This window comes from Plecotus auritus (assembly GCF_963455305.1).
Source record: "Plecotus auritus genome assembly, chromosome: 1".
NCBI classification, from domain to species: domain Eukaryota; kingdom Metazoa; phylum Chordata; class Mammalia; order Chiroptera; family Vespertilionidae; genus Plecotus; species Plecotus auritus.
The window spans coordinates 51,528,625-51,544,798 of NC_137770.1; the positions used below are offsets into that span (position 1 = coordinate 51,528,625).

General features: G+C 46.8%; 1 protein-coding gene across 27 annotated transcripts in view; it reads left to right on the plus strand.

Moving 5' to 3' along the window:
* Nucleotides 1-16,174, plus strand: part of DAPK2 (death associated protein kinase 2) — a gene marked incomplete at its 3' end in the record, with an annotated part of 124,831 nt that overhangs the window by 73,575 nt on the left and 35,082 nt on the right. For all 27 annotated transcript variants that reach the window (XM_080676693.1, XM_080676706.1, XM_080676705.1 and 24 more), the window contains one exon: nucleotides 3,221-3,359. Coding sequence is in view for 7 of the 27 variants with exons in the window: in XM_080676706.1 (XP_080532832.1) it covers nucleotides 3,221-3,359 (139 nt within the window). The remainder of the gene's footprint in view (nucleotides 1-3,220; nucleotides 3,360-16,174) is intronic.

Here is a 16,174-nt window from a genome sequence, read left to right on the forward strand (position 1 = left end):
GGGGAGATAGACAGACAATGATACACAGTGTGATGAGGGCATGGGTGCTGCTGAGCAGGGATCTCAGAGCACGTGCCCAGGGCCTGGGGTGGCTTCGAGCTGTCCCTTTCGCCTCAGCAATTCCAGCTTTGTAACATGGTGGACTAATGCTGAGAAGGTCTCTGTCTAAATGGTGGTTCTGCCACTCACTAGCTGTGTGACCTTGGGCTAGTCACCTGGTCTCTTGGGACCTCATTCTTCTCATTTGAAAAATCAGAATATGCCCTAGCTGGTTTGGCTCAGTGGACAGAGCATTGGCCTGTGTACTGAAGGGTCCCGGGTTTGATTCTGGTCAGGGGCACATGCCTGAGTTGCGGGCTTGATCCCCAGTAGGGGGCATGCAGGAGGCAGGAGATCAATGATTCTCACTCATCATTGATGTTTCTGTCTCCCTCTCCCTTCCTCTCTGAAATCAATAAAAATATATTTTAAAAAAAAGAAAAAAACCTCAGAACAGAAGTTCCATCTACACCTTAGGGCAGTGGTTCTCAACCTTTCTAATGCCGCGACCCTTTAATACAGTTCCTCATGTTGTGGTGACCCCCAACCATAAAATTATGCTTAGGCTCTACAGCAGTGGTTCTCAACCTGTGGGTCGCGACCCACAAGTTGAGAACCGCTAGCAGGGTCACCTAAGACCATCGGAAAACACAGATATTTACATTATGATTCATTAACAGTAGCAAAATTACAGTTATGAAGTAGCAACAAAAATAATTTTATGGTTGGGGGTCACCTCAACATGAGGAACTGTATTAAAGGGTCGCGGCATTAGGAAGGTTGAGAACCACTGCCTTAGGGTGAATGTGGAAGAATGCTTGAGGAAGCACACATGGCAGAGGTGGCAAACTCTAAGTAAACTCTAAATGAAGCCCTCCACCACTGTCACCCCTGACAATGATGTAGCATAGTGTTTACTCAGAGATCATGGTATTTATTGAGGCTCTCATAGCACTTGTCCAATTTTACAAGATTCTTCCCACCTACCCCAGGTGGGGATGGGGCAGAGGATGACCTCACTCATGAGACACTTGGGGAAATAGTGCAGCAGCCGCGTCCCACACACTTCAGCAACTGCAAGGGTGCTCTAGTTCCAGCACCTGCCCCAGGTGGAGGTGGGGCAGAGGATGACCTCACCCGTGAGACACGTGGGGAAATAGTGCACCAGCCACCCACGCACACCCAGGCAGCCACTTCAGGCCACACCCAGCTCACTCTGAGTAGAGGGGCACTGCAGCTCTTGCAGACATTATGCTTGCATGTGCCATCTTATCGCACCCTCCCTTCACTCTCTCACCTCCCCTTTCTCTCTTTCCTGCCCCCGCTCTCGTTCTCTAAATATTTACTCAGCATCTATTATATGGCAGACACTAGACATACAGATGAGTACCTAACTCATGGCTCCTGCCCTTGAGAAGCTCACAGCCCAGCAGGAACATGTGCTTCTGACATTGGTCCATCTACTTAAGGGAGATATTTTTGGCTCCATTTGACAGATGGGAAAACACTGAGGTGGAGAGAGACTTGCTAGGAAGTGGCAGAAGCAGCATTCCAGCAGGCCTGCACCTCACCTCCAAAGCCGGCCAGGGCGCAGGGAGTTAATGCCATGTACATGTTCCATGCTCACCCTCACCTCTGGGCCTTTGCTTGTGCTGTTGCCTGTCACACCTGTCCTCATTCTCTGCTTCCTCCATCCAGGCCCTGCCCAAGTCTTACTGCGTTCCCAGCACCTTCTCCCACCACTTGAGCCTGTGCTAACCACATATAACACAAATAATCACATCATAACAGAAGTCCCCATGGATGGAGCACTGTCCTGTGCCAGTCACTGTGCCAAGGGCCTGGCTCGGTGCACTGGCTAATTTGCTCATCAGAACAAGCCTAGCATGTAGATCTTCTCATTACCCTCAATTCTGGGGATATTGTTGAGAGAGTTAGGGCAACTAGTCCCAGTTACATGCTAGTGTGTGGCCAGACTGTGGCCGGGGCTGGGAAGGATTTAGTTGTCCATATAAATTGATTTCTTTATGGCGCAAAGAATATTTTCAAAATCTCAACAGATTAATTCATGTCACATGTGAAGCTTGCTTAGAGCCTCTGTTTCTTCAACGGTGAAATAGGAAAAAAATAGTGCTTCACTCATAGGGTATTGTGATGATTGAGATAATGTGTATACAGTATACATAATGCACAAAGTAAGTATTCAATAAATGTTAACTACTATTATGTTGTTATCGTAAAAATACAGGTTCCAAGGCTCTGCTGCTTGAGGCTATAATTTGGTAGGGTCTGTAGTGGGACTTGGGAATCTGCATTTTAAATGCATTATCTCAGTGATCAGGTTCTTGGACCAACTGTCCCAGGTCCCTTACTGAGACCTTTTCCTGGGGTGACCCTTGGCTCTGTCCCAGCCCCAGAGAAGCACATGCAGGCTGGATACCCCAGCCTCTGACAGAGGACAAACAAGCCCAGAAGGGTTGCCCAATTTAGCAAATAAAAACCTCCTGCTTTACCTGGCTATCCTAAATTCAGATAAAACTGTAAACTACAGGGGAGATTCTTTTTGCTCTGTGGGTCTCCATTTCTGTCACATCAACTATAAGGTGCAAGAGTGTGGAGTGTGAGGACAAAAGTATTTTCTAGTTTTTAGAGATTAATATAATTAATGGGTCTTTATGTTTAAATTAGGGACCTTTGATGAGGCCATCTGTTATAAAATCAAAGAAAGGGGTTTTAGGAGCCATCTTGCTCAATCTGCTCCTTTTGCAGGTCTGCCAGGAGGGGAAGTTAGTTGTCCAAGGTCAGTGCAGGGCTAGTGGGAACCTAGGTCTCTAGTTTCTGGCCCAGCGTATGTTACTTTTTCCATCCTACAGCTCTTGTTTCTGTCCTCTGCCACCTCAGTCATATGTGGGGGCGAGGTGACATCCAGAGTAACCAGGGCCCTGGGCCTAGAGCCTTCCCAGAGACCTTTCTGGTGACACCCTCAGGATGGGTCCTGCCCTTGTGAGCCAAAGGGAAGAACACAACACAGAAGCCAAGTCAGCCCCTGGCTGGACAAAGCCCCAGAGATGGGCGAGGGATTCTGCCACGCAGGGTGCTCAGGGGTCAGGTTCAGGACCTGGAGCCATCGGCCTGGCCTCGGGGCACAGGGCTGACCGGGCGTCCTGCTGGTTTCTTGCAGGGTGTCCGGAGGAGAGCTCTTTGACTTTCTGGCCCAGAAAGAGTCGCTGAGTGAGGAGGAGGCCACCAGCTTCATTAAGCAGATCCTGGACGGAGTGAACTACCTTCATGCCAAGAAAATTGCTCACTTTGATCTCAAGGTCAGTGAAGGGGGAGGGAGGTGAGGGAAAATAATCAATTTAGGAAGAATGGGCCCAGTCTCTACTGATGTCATTGCCAAGAGGGGCCAGGGGCCATGGCTCTCCTCCCTCATCTTACAGTTGAAAACTCTGAGCTCCTGGGAAAGTATCCACCTCCCCAGGTTCACTGAACAGATTAGGATTTCTTCACATAGGCGGACTGCAGGAAGCTTCTTAATCAGACCACAGGCACCTTATCTCTTTCAGGAGCAGATAGTGTAATTTTTAAATAAGTAGACCAATGACAAGAAACTTGAAACCAAACACATTTAACAAGATTGAACTTTTCAGTAAGAAAGAGCTAACTCCTGAGGAGGCAGATCTCGAAGTGTTCAGAGGGGACGGCTGAGGTTGGTTGGCGCTCCAGACCCACCACAGCATAGCCTCCAGCATCCCTTGACCAGAGGTTGTCTATCTTGGAGCCCAGGACCACTGGCCTCCCTCCCTCACCCCACCCCGTACTGTGGCCATCAAATTGCTTCCAGGGGCCACAGATCATTTGTGGTAACTGTTCTTCAAGGTCGAGAAAGTTCACTGTGACCACATAGGACTTCAAAAAGCAAGAATGTGGTCAAAGTAGGGTGATCAGTTCCCATAGAAACTGAGCTCCTTTGCAACGACTGATGAGCCTGTACAGACACCCAAAGCATGAAGATCTCTAACCCATGATCAAAGGGACATGTTTACTGGGGAGGAGACCCACTCATTTTTCTATCCAGAAACTCCTGTTGTGTTTCAAGCACTGTGCTGGGTGCCTGGATATTGCTACAGATCCAGAATCATCTGAGGCCCTGTCTAGGCTTAGTTCCTCTTTTGTAGGGAACGTAGTGCAGGAAGCAAAAAAGAAAGATCAACAATTCTAAGTGCTATGATAGAGGGAAGTACGTGGGGCTGGGAGCCTAAAGGAGGGGCATTTAAATCAGAATGGGGTATTTGAGAGGGCTTCCTGGAGAAGGTGGTATTTGGCTTGAGTTTTGAAGGATGGGTAGGCATTATCAGAGGGGAAGGCCCTCCTTAGGAAGAGAGGCCAGCAGGGTACATGGTCCCAGAATACCACAAAGCATTCAGGGGAGTAAGGCAAAGAGTGAATGTGCTGAATGGCTAGAGAAGTCAGGAGGAGAGAAGGAGGGAAACATGAGGGTGTGGGAGCCTAGCCAAGGAGATAGAATTTTACCCTGCGGGGGCCAGGTGAGCAAGGAGTGTGTTTCAGAAGGATCCCTCTGATCCGGAGGATGGATAGAATGGTGGCAAAACACTGGAGGCTGGAGTCCCAGCCAGGAGGTTATACATTTATCAGGTGAGATGTGACAAGTGTCAAACTTATTTGAGAAGGGGACAGATGTAAGACCTATTTCAGAGGTTGATCTGAGGATTGATTGGGTGCCTCATTAGATGTGGGAAATGAGGGAGAGGGCAGAGTCCAGGATGACACTGACTTGGGGGACTGGTCCAGAGGGTATGGCTTATCTACTGCCTCAGAGAAACTGCAGAGGGTGGGCTCTGTTCCGGCATATGGATCTTACCCCTGCACTTATTCTGCATTATGAGGTGACCTGCTGTGAATCTCCTCCGCATGGTTTCCCCCTCCTAATGCCAGTTGTTACTATCTCGCAGTATATTGAATTCCTCCAATAGAAGATGTCTTACAGAGCTTCACTTATGTGTCAAGGAGTAAAAGTTGGGGTCACCAAGGAGGGTGTGGCCTGGGCAGACCTTTGGACCTCAGTGTGGTAAGACATCAAATAGGAAACACTCAACCCGGATTACACCTGTGCCTCCTTCCTGGTAATACTATAGACAGTGAACTTGTTTTCATGTCTTTGCTAGATCCAGGAGACCAGTCTCAAAATGGGCTCCTTTGTCTGTTCTCTAACGGGTCCATACACTCTAAGGTTATGAGGCGTGCGTGGGTGTTAGCAGCATCCTCGCCCTAACACCCACAGGAGGAGTTGTGGAGGTGGAGGAGGAGTTGTGAGGCCCGCAGGCCCCATGACTACAGCAGGTTCGTGCTGTATAGTTTGCTTCTATGGCGGCTCTCAGTGGTTGTGGGGAGTGCTGGCCGGGAGTTAGCAGGTCAGGGTTTGTGTCTCCCTCTACTGTGTACCAGGCTCCAACTGAACCTGGGTTTTTCAGCTTCAGTGCAAACAATAATACCTGCCTGGCGGAGTTGTTGTGAGGGTTAGAGAGAAGTGGCATGAAGTGCTGAATACCAAAGAGGTGCTCTGTAATAGTAGCTGGGTGGGCTCTGTCTAGAACAGAGGAAAAGAACACACAACTCTTTTTTTTTTTTTAAATAAATCTTTATTGTTCAGATTATTACAGGTGTTCCTCTTTTTTTCCCCCTAGGTCCCCTCCACCTGATTCCCCACCCCACCCCATGCCCTTATCCCCTGCCACTGTCTTCATCCATAGGTGTAAGCTTTTTGTCCAGTCTCTTCCCGCACCCCTCACACCCCCTCCCCCCTGAGAATTGTCAGTCCACTCCCTTTCTATGTCCCTGATTCTATTATATTCACCAGTCCATTCTGTTCTTCAGATTTTTTATTCACTTGATTTTTAGATTCACTTGTTGGTAGGTATGTATTTGATGTCATTTTGTTGTTCATAATTTTTTATCTTTACCTTTTTCTTCTTCTTCCTCTTCTTAAAGAACACCCTTCAGCATTTCATGTAATCCTGGTTTGGTGGTGATGAACTCCTTTAGCTTTTTCTTGTCTGTGAAGCTCTTTATCTGACCTTCAACTCTGAATGATAGCTTTGCTGGGTAGAGTAATCTTGGTTGTAGGTTCTTGCTGTTCATCACTTTGAATATTTGTTGCCACTCCCTTCTGGCCTGCATAGTTTCTGCCGAGAAATCAGCTGACAGTCGTATGGGTGCTCCCTTGTAGGTAACTAACCGTTTTTCTCTTGCTGCTTTCAAGATTCTCTCTTTGTCTTTTGCTCTTGGCATTTTAATTATGATGTGTCTTGGTGTGGTCCTCTTTGGATTCCTCTTGTATGGGGTTCTGTGCGCTTCCTGAACTTGTAAGTCTATTTCTTTCACCAGGTGAGGGAAGTTTTCGGTCATTATTTCTTCAAATAGGTTTTCAGTATTTTGCTCTTTCTCTTCTTCTGGCACCCCAAAAATTCGGATGTTGGTACGCTTAAAGTTGTCCCAGAGGCTCCTTACACTATCTTCATATTTTTGGATTTTTTCTTTTTGTTTTTCTGGTTGGGTGTTTTTTGTTTCCTCATATTTCAGATCTTTGGTTTGATTCTTGGGGTACGTTGATCTACAGTTGAGTTTCGGTATATTCTTTATTTCAGACAGTGTATGCTTAATTTCTGACTGGTCCTTTTCCATTTTTTTGGCATTCTCATTAAGGTCCTTGAAGGTCTCATCAAGTTTCTTGGCGGTTTTTAGAAGATTCTTGAGTAACCTTATAAATGTGGTTCTGAACACTATGTCGTCCATTAGTTTGCTTTCCTCCATTTCTCTCTTTCGTGACATGTTTCTTTGTCTCCGCATTTTGCTGCTTCCTTATGTTGATGGAGTGGCTTTGTGTGGTAGGTGACCTATAGGGGCCAGTAGCTCAGCCTCCCCAATCACCTGAGGTGGACGCCTTTGGTACACCCCTTTATGGGCTGAGTGCAAAGTCTTGGTGTAGTTAAGCCTTGATTGCTGTTGGTACACTGGGAGGAATTGACCTTCAGGCCAATTGGCTGTGAGGACCCGCTGTGTCTATAATGGAAGAACTGCTGCGCTGGAGACAAGCTTATGGTGCAGGGCTTGTTTCAGTGGGGCTTTGGTGCTCACTGAGTCTGCCTCTTGAATGTATCACTTATGGATGTGAGGAGTTGAAATCTGGTGTCTCACACTGACCACTAGGTACACTGGCTTCTGGATCTCCAATGGGGTGCAGGTCAGCTACTGTCTGAGGCCACCCAGCAGGAGCTACAGCAAGAACTACAGTTTTCTCCTCTTTGCTTGGAGTTTGGAGGTTTTGGAGCTGTCTGACCCGGGCTGCAAGTTTGCTAGGTTAAGCTGCGATAGGGCAGGCCATTCATATGCTAAAGCTGCTGCTTGGAGCTTGGGTGGGTTCGTAGATTGTGCAGGGCGGGGTCTCAGGGCGTGACTAGGCTAGGGCGTGGCAAACAGCGATGGCTGCCAGTAAGCCGGCTCTGCAGCTCCGACCCTGTCCCCGCGTCCCGTGCCCCAGCACAAGCACAATAAACAATTGTTCCTGCGCGCAGCCCTGCAAGCAAGCCTCCCTCACTTTCCAACCCCACGGCAGACAGTCCAGCTTCTCCCTGTAGGAGTTTGGGTCCCCCGCGTCTCCCCAGAAACGAGTTCGGAGTAATCGGGAGCTTATCTCCCTTCGGGTTGAAAACAGCAGCGCTTTCAGTCACCTGTCACCAGCGCAATTCGCGCGTCTCCATACCTCAGCTTTTCAGCACTTGTGCACCCCTCAATGCTGTTTGCTCTTTTCTTCTAGTTGTAGAACTTCCACTCAGCCAGCTTTCCCGTGGTTCTGGGTGATAGACGTTCTGTCTTTTAGTTGTAGTTTTGAAATTGTTGTGCGAGGCAGCAGTTTAGGTGCTTACCTATGCCGCCATCTTGGTTTTCTCCAAGAACACACAACTCTTGTCACAGTGTTTTGGGCCCCAATAGACTAGGAAAACAAAGCCTGTTGGTGCCATTTACTCTGCCAAGCAGAGAGCTGAGATTGGTTGCTAGGTGGGGCTGCTGTGGAGGATGTCTGGCTCCTGGGCTCAGTCTGGACATTTTCCACAGTCTGGAGACAGTCTGGGTTTCTCCTGGATGCGTGCAGGGTGAGGATGCTGCTAACACCCACTCCCCTCCTCATGTCCTTAGAGCTGTGTGGACTCAGCCTTCTGACTCCTCCACCAGTGGGTCCCTTGGCCTGGGCCCAGCTAGGCACCTTCAGGAAGTGATAAGTGGCTGGAATTCAGAGAGCTGAACTCATGGTTGGATAGACACTCCCTGGAGCCAGAATGTGCGTGTGTGTGCCCCCTTGCTGAAGCTTTCCGCCCGCCCGAGGGGATCGTGCTGAAGATCCAGCTTAGAGGGGACTTCTTGGTTCCATATTGTCTCCCACCATATAAAATTCATTTTATATGAATACATTTTTATTCCTGGTCTTCATTCTCAACGAGGGGGTCTTGGTTTTCCTCTCCTGTTTTATCCTGTTCCATTTTTATTTTGCCTCACCAGGTGAGCCAGGCTAGCCAAACTGCCCTGGTAACATGTGTCCATGTTCCTACCCATGACTTGTTCTCCACTCTCACTTTCCAGCTTGATGGAGTAGGGTCAGCCTTTGGAATATGAATGGCCTCTACTCCTATGTCAGCCATTGTGCTGGGCATGGTGAGGCTCTGACCCTGCTTACAACATGCTCCGGAAGCTTTGTCGCAGAAAGCAGACGAATGGACACAAAAATGTTGATAAGCAGTCTTGGTAAACAGATCATGGCATGCTGTTGTCCAGAAATCTCTGATGGATCCTTTTCACCCATGGAATAGATAAATGGCCCCATTCTCAGCATGGCTTTCAGGCCTTCCTTATGCTGCCTTAGCCTTTAGTCTGGCCTCATCCACCTTCCCCCACTCCAAAACATTAGCCCCACCAACAGCACCACAGATACTGTTCTGGCCTCTCCTCCTCTGTTCCTGCTGTTCCCCCACCCAGGAAACTGCTGCTCTTCGTTTCCTATGCCTGTGGACTTCCTGTTCATTCTTCAAGGCCCAACAGAAACACCATTTTCTCTGGGAAGACTTTCCCACCCCTGTCACCTCCCAAATCATCACTGAGAACTGACCTGCCTGTCTGCTTCTGTTGTCCTTTGTACAGACTACTGCTGGGAGCATTATCCCTGTGAACATTCCGCTGCTTGTGTCTAGCACAGTGACTCAGTGTTGTGCAAATAAGTAAATGAATATCTTAGTAAGACCAAATGTATGCATGGATGGCAAAGGCCCTTTTATGTCACCTGGAAAAAGCAAAAGAGGTTGCAGGCAGATTTCAATTCGGTGATCTGAATATTTATTGAGGGACTATTTTATGCCACAGAGTAGAATGACAAACATCAATGTAATATAGTACCTGCTTTCCAAGGGCTCACCATCTACTAGGAGATGTCATAGTGGGGTTCAGTGGGGAGGCCACCTGAAATAGAAGCTGACCCAAGAAATGTTCACTTCCAAGAGGTAAATTCTGCCCCAGCAGAGTGAATACCATCCCGCTGTGTGCTGTAAATTCGACAGAAAAGGCCTGCTGGAGTGGGTAGGTGGGTAGAGGTAGATGATGTTGCCCTGTATTTACATAGATGGGAGGGACACTGGGGCTAACTGCCCCTCAGTACGGGCAGCACCTGATGTGCCTTCAGACATGCCTTCCACAGGATGGATTACCAGGAAATGGGACTCAGTGCTACACAGGAACCTCACCCTGGCATGTGATCCCAACACAAATAAAAGCCTTGTAAAGGGCGTTTTTATGTGGTTTTGTGTTTATTTTGGAGTTGGGAGTATCCTTACTGAGTAAGGGTGTGACCCCACTCTCCCCCACAGCCTTGACCTGATTCAACTTGAGAATTCAGAAAGAGAAGATAGTTCTCGGGTCTGACTGGCATAAGAATAAGACACGAGGGTTGAATGAAATTGTATGCAAGCCAGGAACCCAAACTCTGAAGGGACTTTTTGATCTGTATAAGTAGTATTAAAAGGAGTGAATTCCTGAGCAAGATACTCCCAAACTCCAAATTCCTCTATGCCCTGATCATCCTTTGAGCTGTTAAGTTCATAATGTCATGGGGTCTGCTCCTCACGCTCTTATAAGAATGACACCAATAATACTTTAAATATATACAGTACATTCTAGAATATAGCATGCTTACATCTGTTCTCTCATTTGATTCTCACGGCCACCCATTGAGATACAAGGTATGGCCACTTTTTTACACACAAGGCAATTGAGATTCAGAGAGGTTAAGTAACTTGTTCAAGATCACACAGGTATTAAATGTCAGAGTTTAGACTTTAACTTAGTGAGAAACATTTAACAAAGCTGGGTTTTATTTTACCATTCTAACAGTGCAGATTTCTTCCTTGGGTCATGCATGCCTTTTACACAGAGTTAATCTAAAAGTCTGTACTGTGCTATATCAGGTAAAGGTATTCTTTATGGTTAATTTCTCAGTTACATTTTTTTTCTAATAAGCTATTCCTCATATTTAAATAAATTAATTTGTATTTTTATTAAGTGCTATAAAATGTGCATGCATTTGAAAGTAAAATTTACAACAATGAGACTATTTTATGCTAACACCTGGGGGCATGGAGTGGAGGTGAGATGTGGCAGAGATTTAACTGTCAAGATAGGTTAGGGCAGTGGTCGGCAAACTCATTAGTCAACAGAGCCAAATATCAACAGTACAACAATTGAAATTTCTTTTGAGAGCCAAAATTTTTAAACTTAAACTTCTTCTAATGCCACTTCTTCAAAATAGACTCGCCCAGGCCGTGGTATTTTGTGGAAGAGCCACACTCAAGGGGCCAAAGAGACGCATGTGGCTCGCGAGCCGCAGTTTGCCAACCACTGGGTTAGGGTGAGATTTTAAAGGTTCAGAGCAGACCTTAAATTTTTTTTTTATTATGAAAACATTTGAAGAAATTAGAGAAGAATACAGTGGACACCCTTCCCCTAAATTCAACATTTGGTCACACTTGCTTTATCGTTCTCTGTCTTAAAAACATTTATATACATGCCCTAACCGGTTTGAATCAGTGGATAGAGCATCGGCCTGCGGACTGAAGGGTCCCTGGTTCGATTCCGGTCAAGGGCATGTACCTTGGTTGAGGGCACATCCCCAGTAGGGGGTGTGCAAGAGGCAGCTGATTGATGTTTCTCTCTCATTGATGTTTCTAACTCTCTATCTCTCTCCCTTCCTCTCTGTAAAAAATTAATAAAATATATTTAAAAAACAAACAAACAAAAAATCATTTATATACATTATCCTATCTAATAAAGAGGGACTAATTGACCATCACTCCGTCACAAAGATGGCTGCACCCACAGCTGAGGCCAAGTTCCCATAAGGAGCCTTAACGAGCAATCAGCAGGGACCTGAGGCTACGCCCTCCCCCACCCCTGTGGGGCTTGACAGGGGACCTGAGGCTGTGTCCCCAACCCGGCAGGGCTTGACAGGGGACCTCAGGCCACGCCCCCCACATGGCAGGGCTTGACAGGGGACCTCAGGCCATGCCCCCCACCTGGTGGGGCTTGATGGAGGACCTTAAGGCACGCCCCCCGCCCTGGTCTGGGCTGGGGGACCTCAGGCCACACCCCCCATCCTGGCGCTGGGCCAGGGGACCTGAGGCTACGCCCCCTGCCCAGCAGGGCTTGACAAGGGTGGGACTGGCCGGGTCTGGATCTAGCCCAATGGGGGGAAGGGCGGCCGGGTCTGGGTCACACGGGATTTTGAGGTTCATGTGAGTGGGGGGGGGACTTGACTCTGGGTCCCGTGGTGAGCCCCAGACTCTGACAGGAGGAAGGTTCTCATATACATTTTACTAATTTTCTTTCATCTCTGACACTTCTATTATAGAGAAAAGGTAAATAGCAATATTAAATTATTTCCTCTAATTAATCCCTTTTTAAAAAATATATTTTATTGCTTTTTTACAGAGAGGAAGGGAGAGGGATAGAGTTAGAAACATCGATGAGAGAGAAACATTGATCAGCTGCCTCCTGCATACCTCCTACTGGGGATGTGTCCACAACTAAGGTGCATGCCCTTGACTGGAATTGAACCTGGGACCTTTCAGTCCACAGGCCAACACTCTATCTACTGAGCCAAACCAGTTAGGGCTAATTAACCCCCTTTTAATGTGCACGGATTTCGTGCACCGGGTCACTAGTGTGTGTGTGAGTGTGTGTGTGTGTGTGTGTGTGTGTGTGTATGTATGCATACAGATCTGATTTTTTTAAACTTTTGGTATCATTTGAAAGAAAACTATAGCCATCCTAATACTTCACTCTAAACACTTCTGTATGTATCTCCAAAGATTAAGGTCTATCTCCTAACAACCCACAGTACCATCATCACACTTAAGAAAATGAATAATAATTTATAGAAGACATTTACTTGGTTCTATTTCTAGTTCTCCCAGAGGGAAGAGGATGGATGGGAGACTATAAGCCAATTGGAGATGATACTAGCGATGTGGGAAAGAAAGAAACCAATGGTACCCCATAAACATTTTAAAAATGAAATTGATGGTCTTTTATGCTATTATAAAAATAATAACTCATAGAAAATACAGAAATGTACAGAGAAGTTACCTACAAAGTTTCTACTCCAAAACATAATTATTAACATTTGGTGCATTTTTTCCAGGTTTTTATGAACAGGTGTGTGTGTGTGTGTGTGTTTTCAGGTGCTTAGAACTATATGCTTTCACAATTTTCTCTCTGTTTCTTTCCCTTTACATTCTTACCTAAGCAGCCCATGTGTACTCTGAAGTATTTTACTTCGCTACAGAAGCTTTTATACAAGTCTTTCCTGATTTTTACCCTCTCAGTGTGTTCTGAGGGGTGGACCTGTTTCCAGTTCCTCATACCCAAAGCTTAGCCTGCCCCAGCCTCAGAGTGTACCCCATGGGCCCCTTCATCTCAGCCCTGCATCAGATGTGAGCCTGGAGCCTAGAAATGCATGCTGGTTGCTTCATTAACTCTTGCAAGGCCACCCTAGGGTAACCTGAGGACAAGTGAATGAGGACACTGAACTGAATGGTTGAGGAAAAGAACAAAATGTAGCAAAAACTAAATGATGGGGAGCTGTTATTAAAAGAGTTGAAATGGGAGTATTAAATCAACCAGCTGATTCTTGAAAGATACAGCAGGAGGCCACGTGGCAAAGGGGAACAGGGAGAAGATTGGAAGTTGAGCCTGCATTTGAGTCTCGCCTCTGTTGGGGAATGTTGGGGAGGTCACGTCTCTGACCTTTCCAGATCTTGAGAGTGGAGATAAACCTGCCTTTCCTTCCTGTCCTACAGGAGTGGAGTGAGGGACCAGGGAGGTAACTGTTTATGAAAGGACTCTGCAAACTCTAAAACTCCGTGCAAGTGCTGGTTGTGAATTTTTTTTCTTAATCCTCACCGGAGGATATGTTTATGATTTGAGAGACAGAGGAAGGGAGAGAGAGAGAGAAAAACATCAATATGGGAGAGGAACATTGATCGGTTGCCTCTGGTACATGCCTCAATGGAGATGGTACCCGTAACTTAGGAATGTGCTCTGACCAGGAATTGAACCCGCGACCTTTCGGTGTACAGGACAATGCTCCAACCAACTGAGCCACACTGGCCAGGGCTAACAGCCTCTCCATAAGGCCACATTTCTCCCTATTTCTCTCTTGCCTCTGGAAGAATTCGGGAAGGGACGTGGGCATGGAAGCATCCAAAAGGAGAATGAATAAGGTGGCATTTCCTAGCTAGCAGGCTGTGCAGATTCCCAGGGTGGCAGGACACTGGGTAAGGCTGATATGGTTGGAGTAGATTGATCAAGACCCCTATTTTACAGATGAGGAACCTAAGACAAAATTGCAGTGCCCTTTATCTCTTTCCCTTGTTGACTTTGCCATCAATGTTAGGTGCTCAGAGGCCTCTTGCTATTCTTAGATGCCACAGCCTCCACTCTGGATCTCTGGCGAGGCCTGACCCCCATTGAAATATCACATGTTCAAACAGTACTTTTAAAGTTCTATTCTCAGCTCCACCATCAGCCCTCCCACTACAGCTGATCTCAGTGGGAGTGAAAGAATCTTGATTCTGGAAGCAGTGAAGGGTGTTAGACAGAGCAGGTACCTTGACACTAAGAAGACCTGGGCTCCACCCTAGCTCCACTACTTATTAGTTGTATGGCCTTGAGTAAGTTATTTAACTTCTCTGTTCCTCAGTTTCTCATCTGGAAAACATAGACTGTAACCTGCTTTACTGAGATTCTGTGCTGTGGTATTCTGGTAACAGCCAGGTCTCTGAAAAAAAACAAATATACGTACACAGACACACTTATATTGTAAATTTTATGATATAAAGATTTATAACACAATTTACAAATAATAAATATATAATACTTTTTATTGTAAATTCCAGAGAGCCAGTTGATTCTCATAGCTTTCCTTGGATTTTGCCAGTCTTGCATCAGTAGCCAACCTGTGGGTGTAGTGGACAAAGGAGTGTAGTTCCAACAAGAACGTTAGTGGATAATTTTATTTACATTAACAAGTAAGATAAAAATGAAACAGTGAAAGCATGTGCTGGAAGTTTACTTGTTTGCCAATGACATGAGTAACTTCTTTGATGAACTGGATAATAGTTTCTGCATATTGGAAAAAAAATACTTCCTCTCTCTAAAAAATCAATAAACTATTCTTTAAAAAAATACTTCCTTAATTTGCTGTGCTATTCACAAAACAATGGCTACAGACACGGCACTCTTTTAAGTTTAATCTTCATGATTACCTAATCTTCTCCAGCACTTAAGTCTAGAATTAAGAAGACAATAAATCAAATCCTGATTTGTAGTTCTGCCAATTTCCACAGTGTAAATGCACCCACCATGGCCAATTTCAAGATGCCAACGTGATGTCACTGACTAGAGCTGGGAAGAGGGGTGCAGGAGCCCACCATTATGTAGTATTTCCCCAATACAAAGAAAAAAGGTAGAACCAACCTCAATACTAAAATATAATGAAAATTAGGGAGCAATAAGTTTTAAATATAATTTATTTAAATATAAGTTTATATAATTTAATTTTTAATATTAAAATAATATTATTACACTAGAGGCCTGGTGCACGAAATTCGTGCATGGGGGGGGGGTGTCCCTCAGCCCAGCCTGCACCCTCTCCAATCTGGGACCCCTCGAGGGATGTCGGACTGCCCGTTTAGGCCTGATAGGATCGTGCCTAAACGGGCAGTCGGTGACATCCCTCTCACAATCCAGGACTGCTGGCTCCCAACTGCTCGCCTGCCTGCCTTCCTGATTGCCCCTAACCGCTTCTGCCTGCCAGCCTGATCACCCCCTAACCACTCCCTTGCAGCCTGATTGATGCTTAACTGCTCCCCTGCCAGCCTGGTCACCCCTAACTGCCCTCCCCTGCTGGCCTGGTCACCCCTAACTGCCCTCCCCTGCAGGCATGGTTCCCCCCAACTTCTCTCCTCTGCAGGCCTGGTCCCCCCCAACTGCTCTCCCCTGCAGGCCTGGGTCCCCCCCAACTGCCCTTCCCTGCAGGCCCAGTCGCCCCCAACTTCCCTCCTCTGCTGGCCTGGTCACCCCTAACTGCCCTCCCCTGCAGGCTTGATCGCCCCCAACTGCCCTCCCTTGCAGGCCTGGTCCCCCCCAACTGCTCTCCCCTCCTGGCCTGATCGCCCACAACTGCCCTCCCTTGCAGGCCTGGTCCCTCCCAACTGCCCTCTCCTGCTGGCCATCTTGTGGCGGCCATTTTGTGTCCACATGGGGGCAGCCATCTTGTGTTGGAGTGATGGACAATTTGCATATTACTCTTTTATTAGATAGGATAGTTCTTTAATAATTGGCTGACAAAATTTCTACCAATTGAACAACCAGCTGTCATGAACCGGTAGGCACCAGCTCTAGTGCGCACACACATTTCCTGAGACGCCGTAGGTGAAAGTGTTTTATAAACAGGATAGTGCTCTCTGCAGGCTGCCTGTTGTGGTGTCAGCAGTGGTGTAATAATAACAGCAGCCAA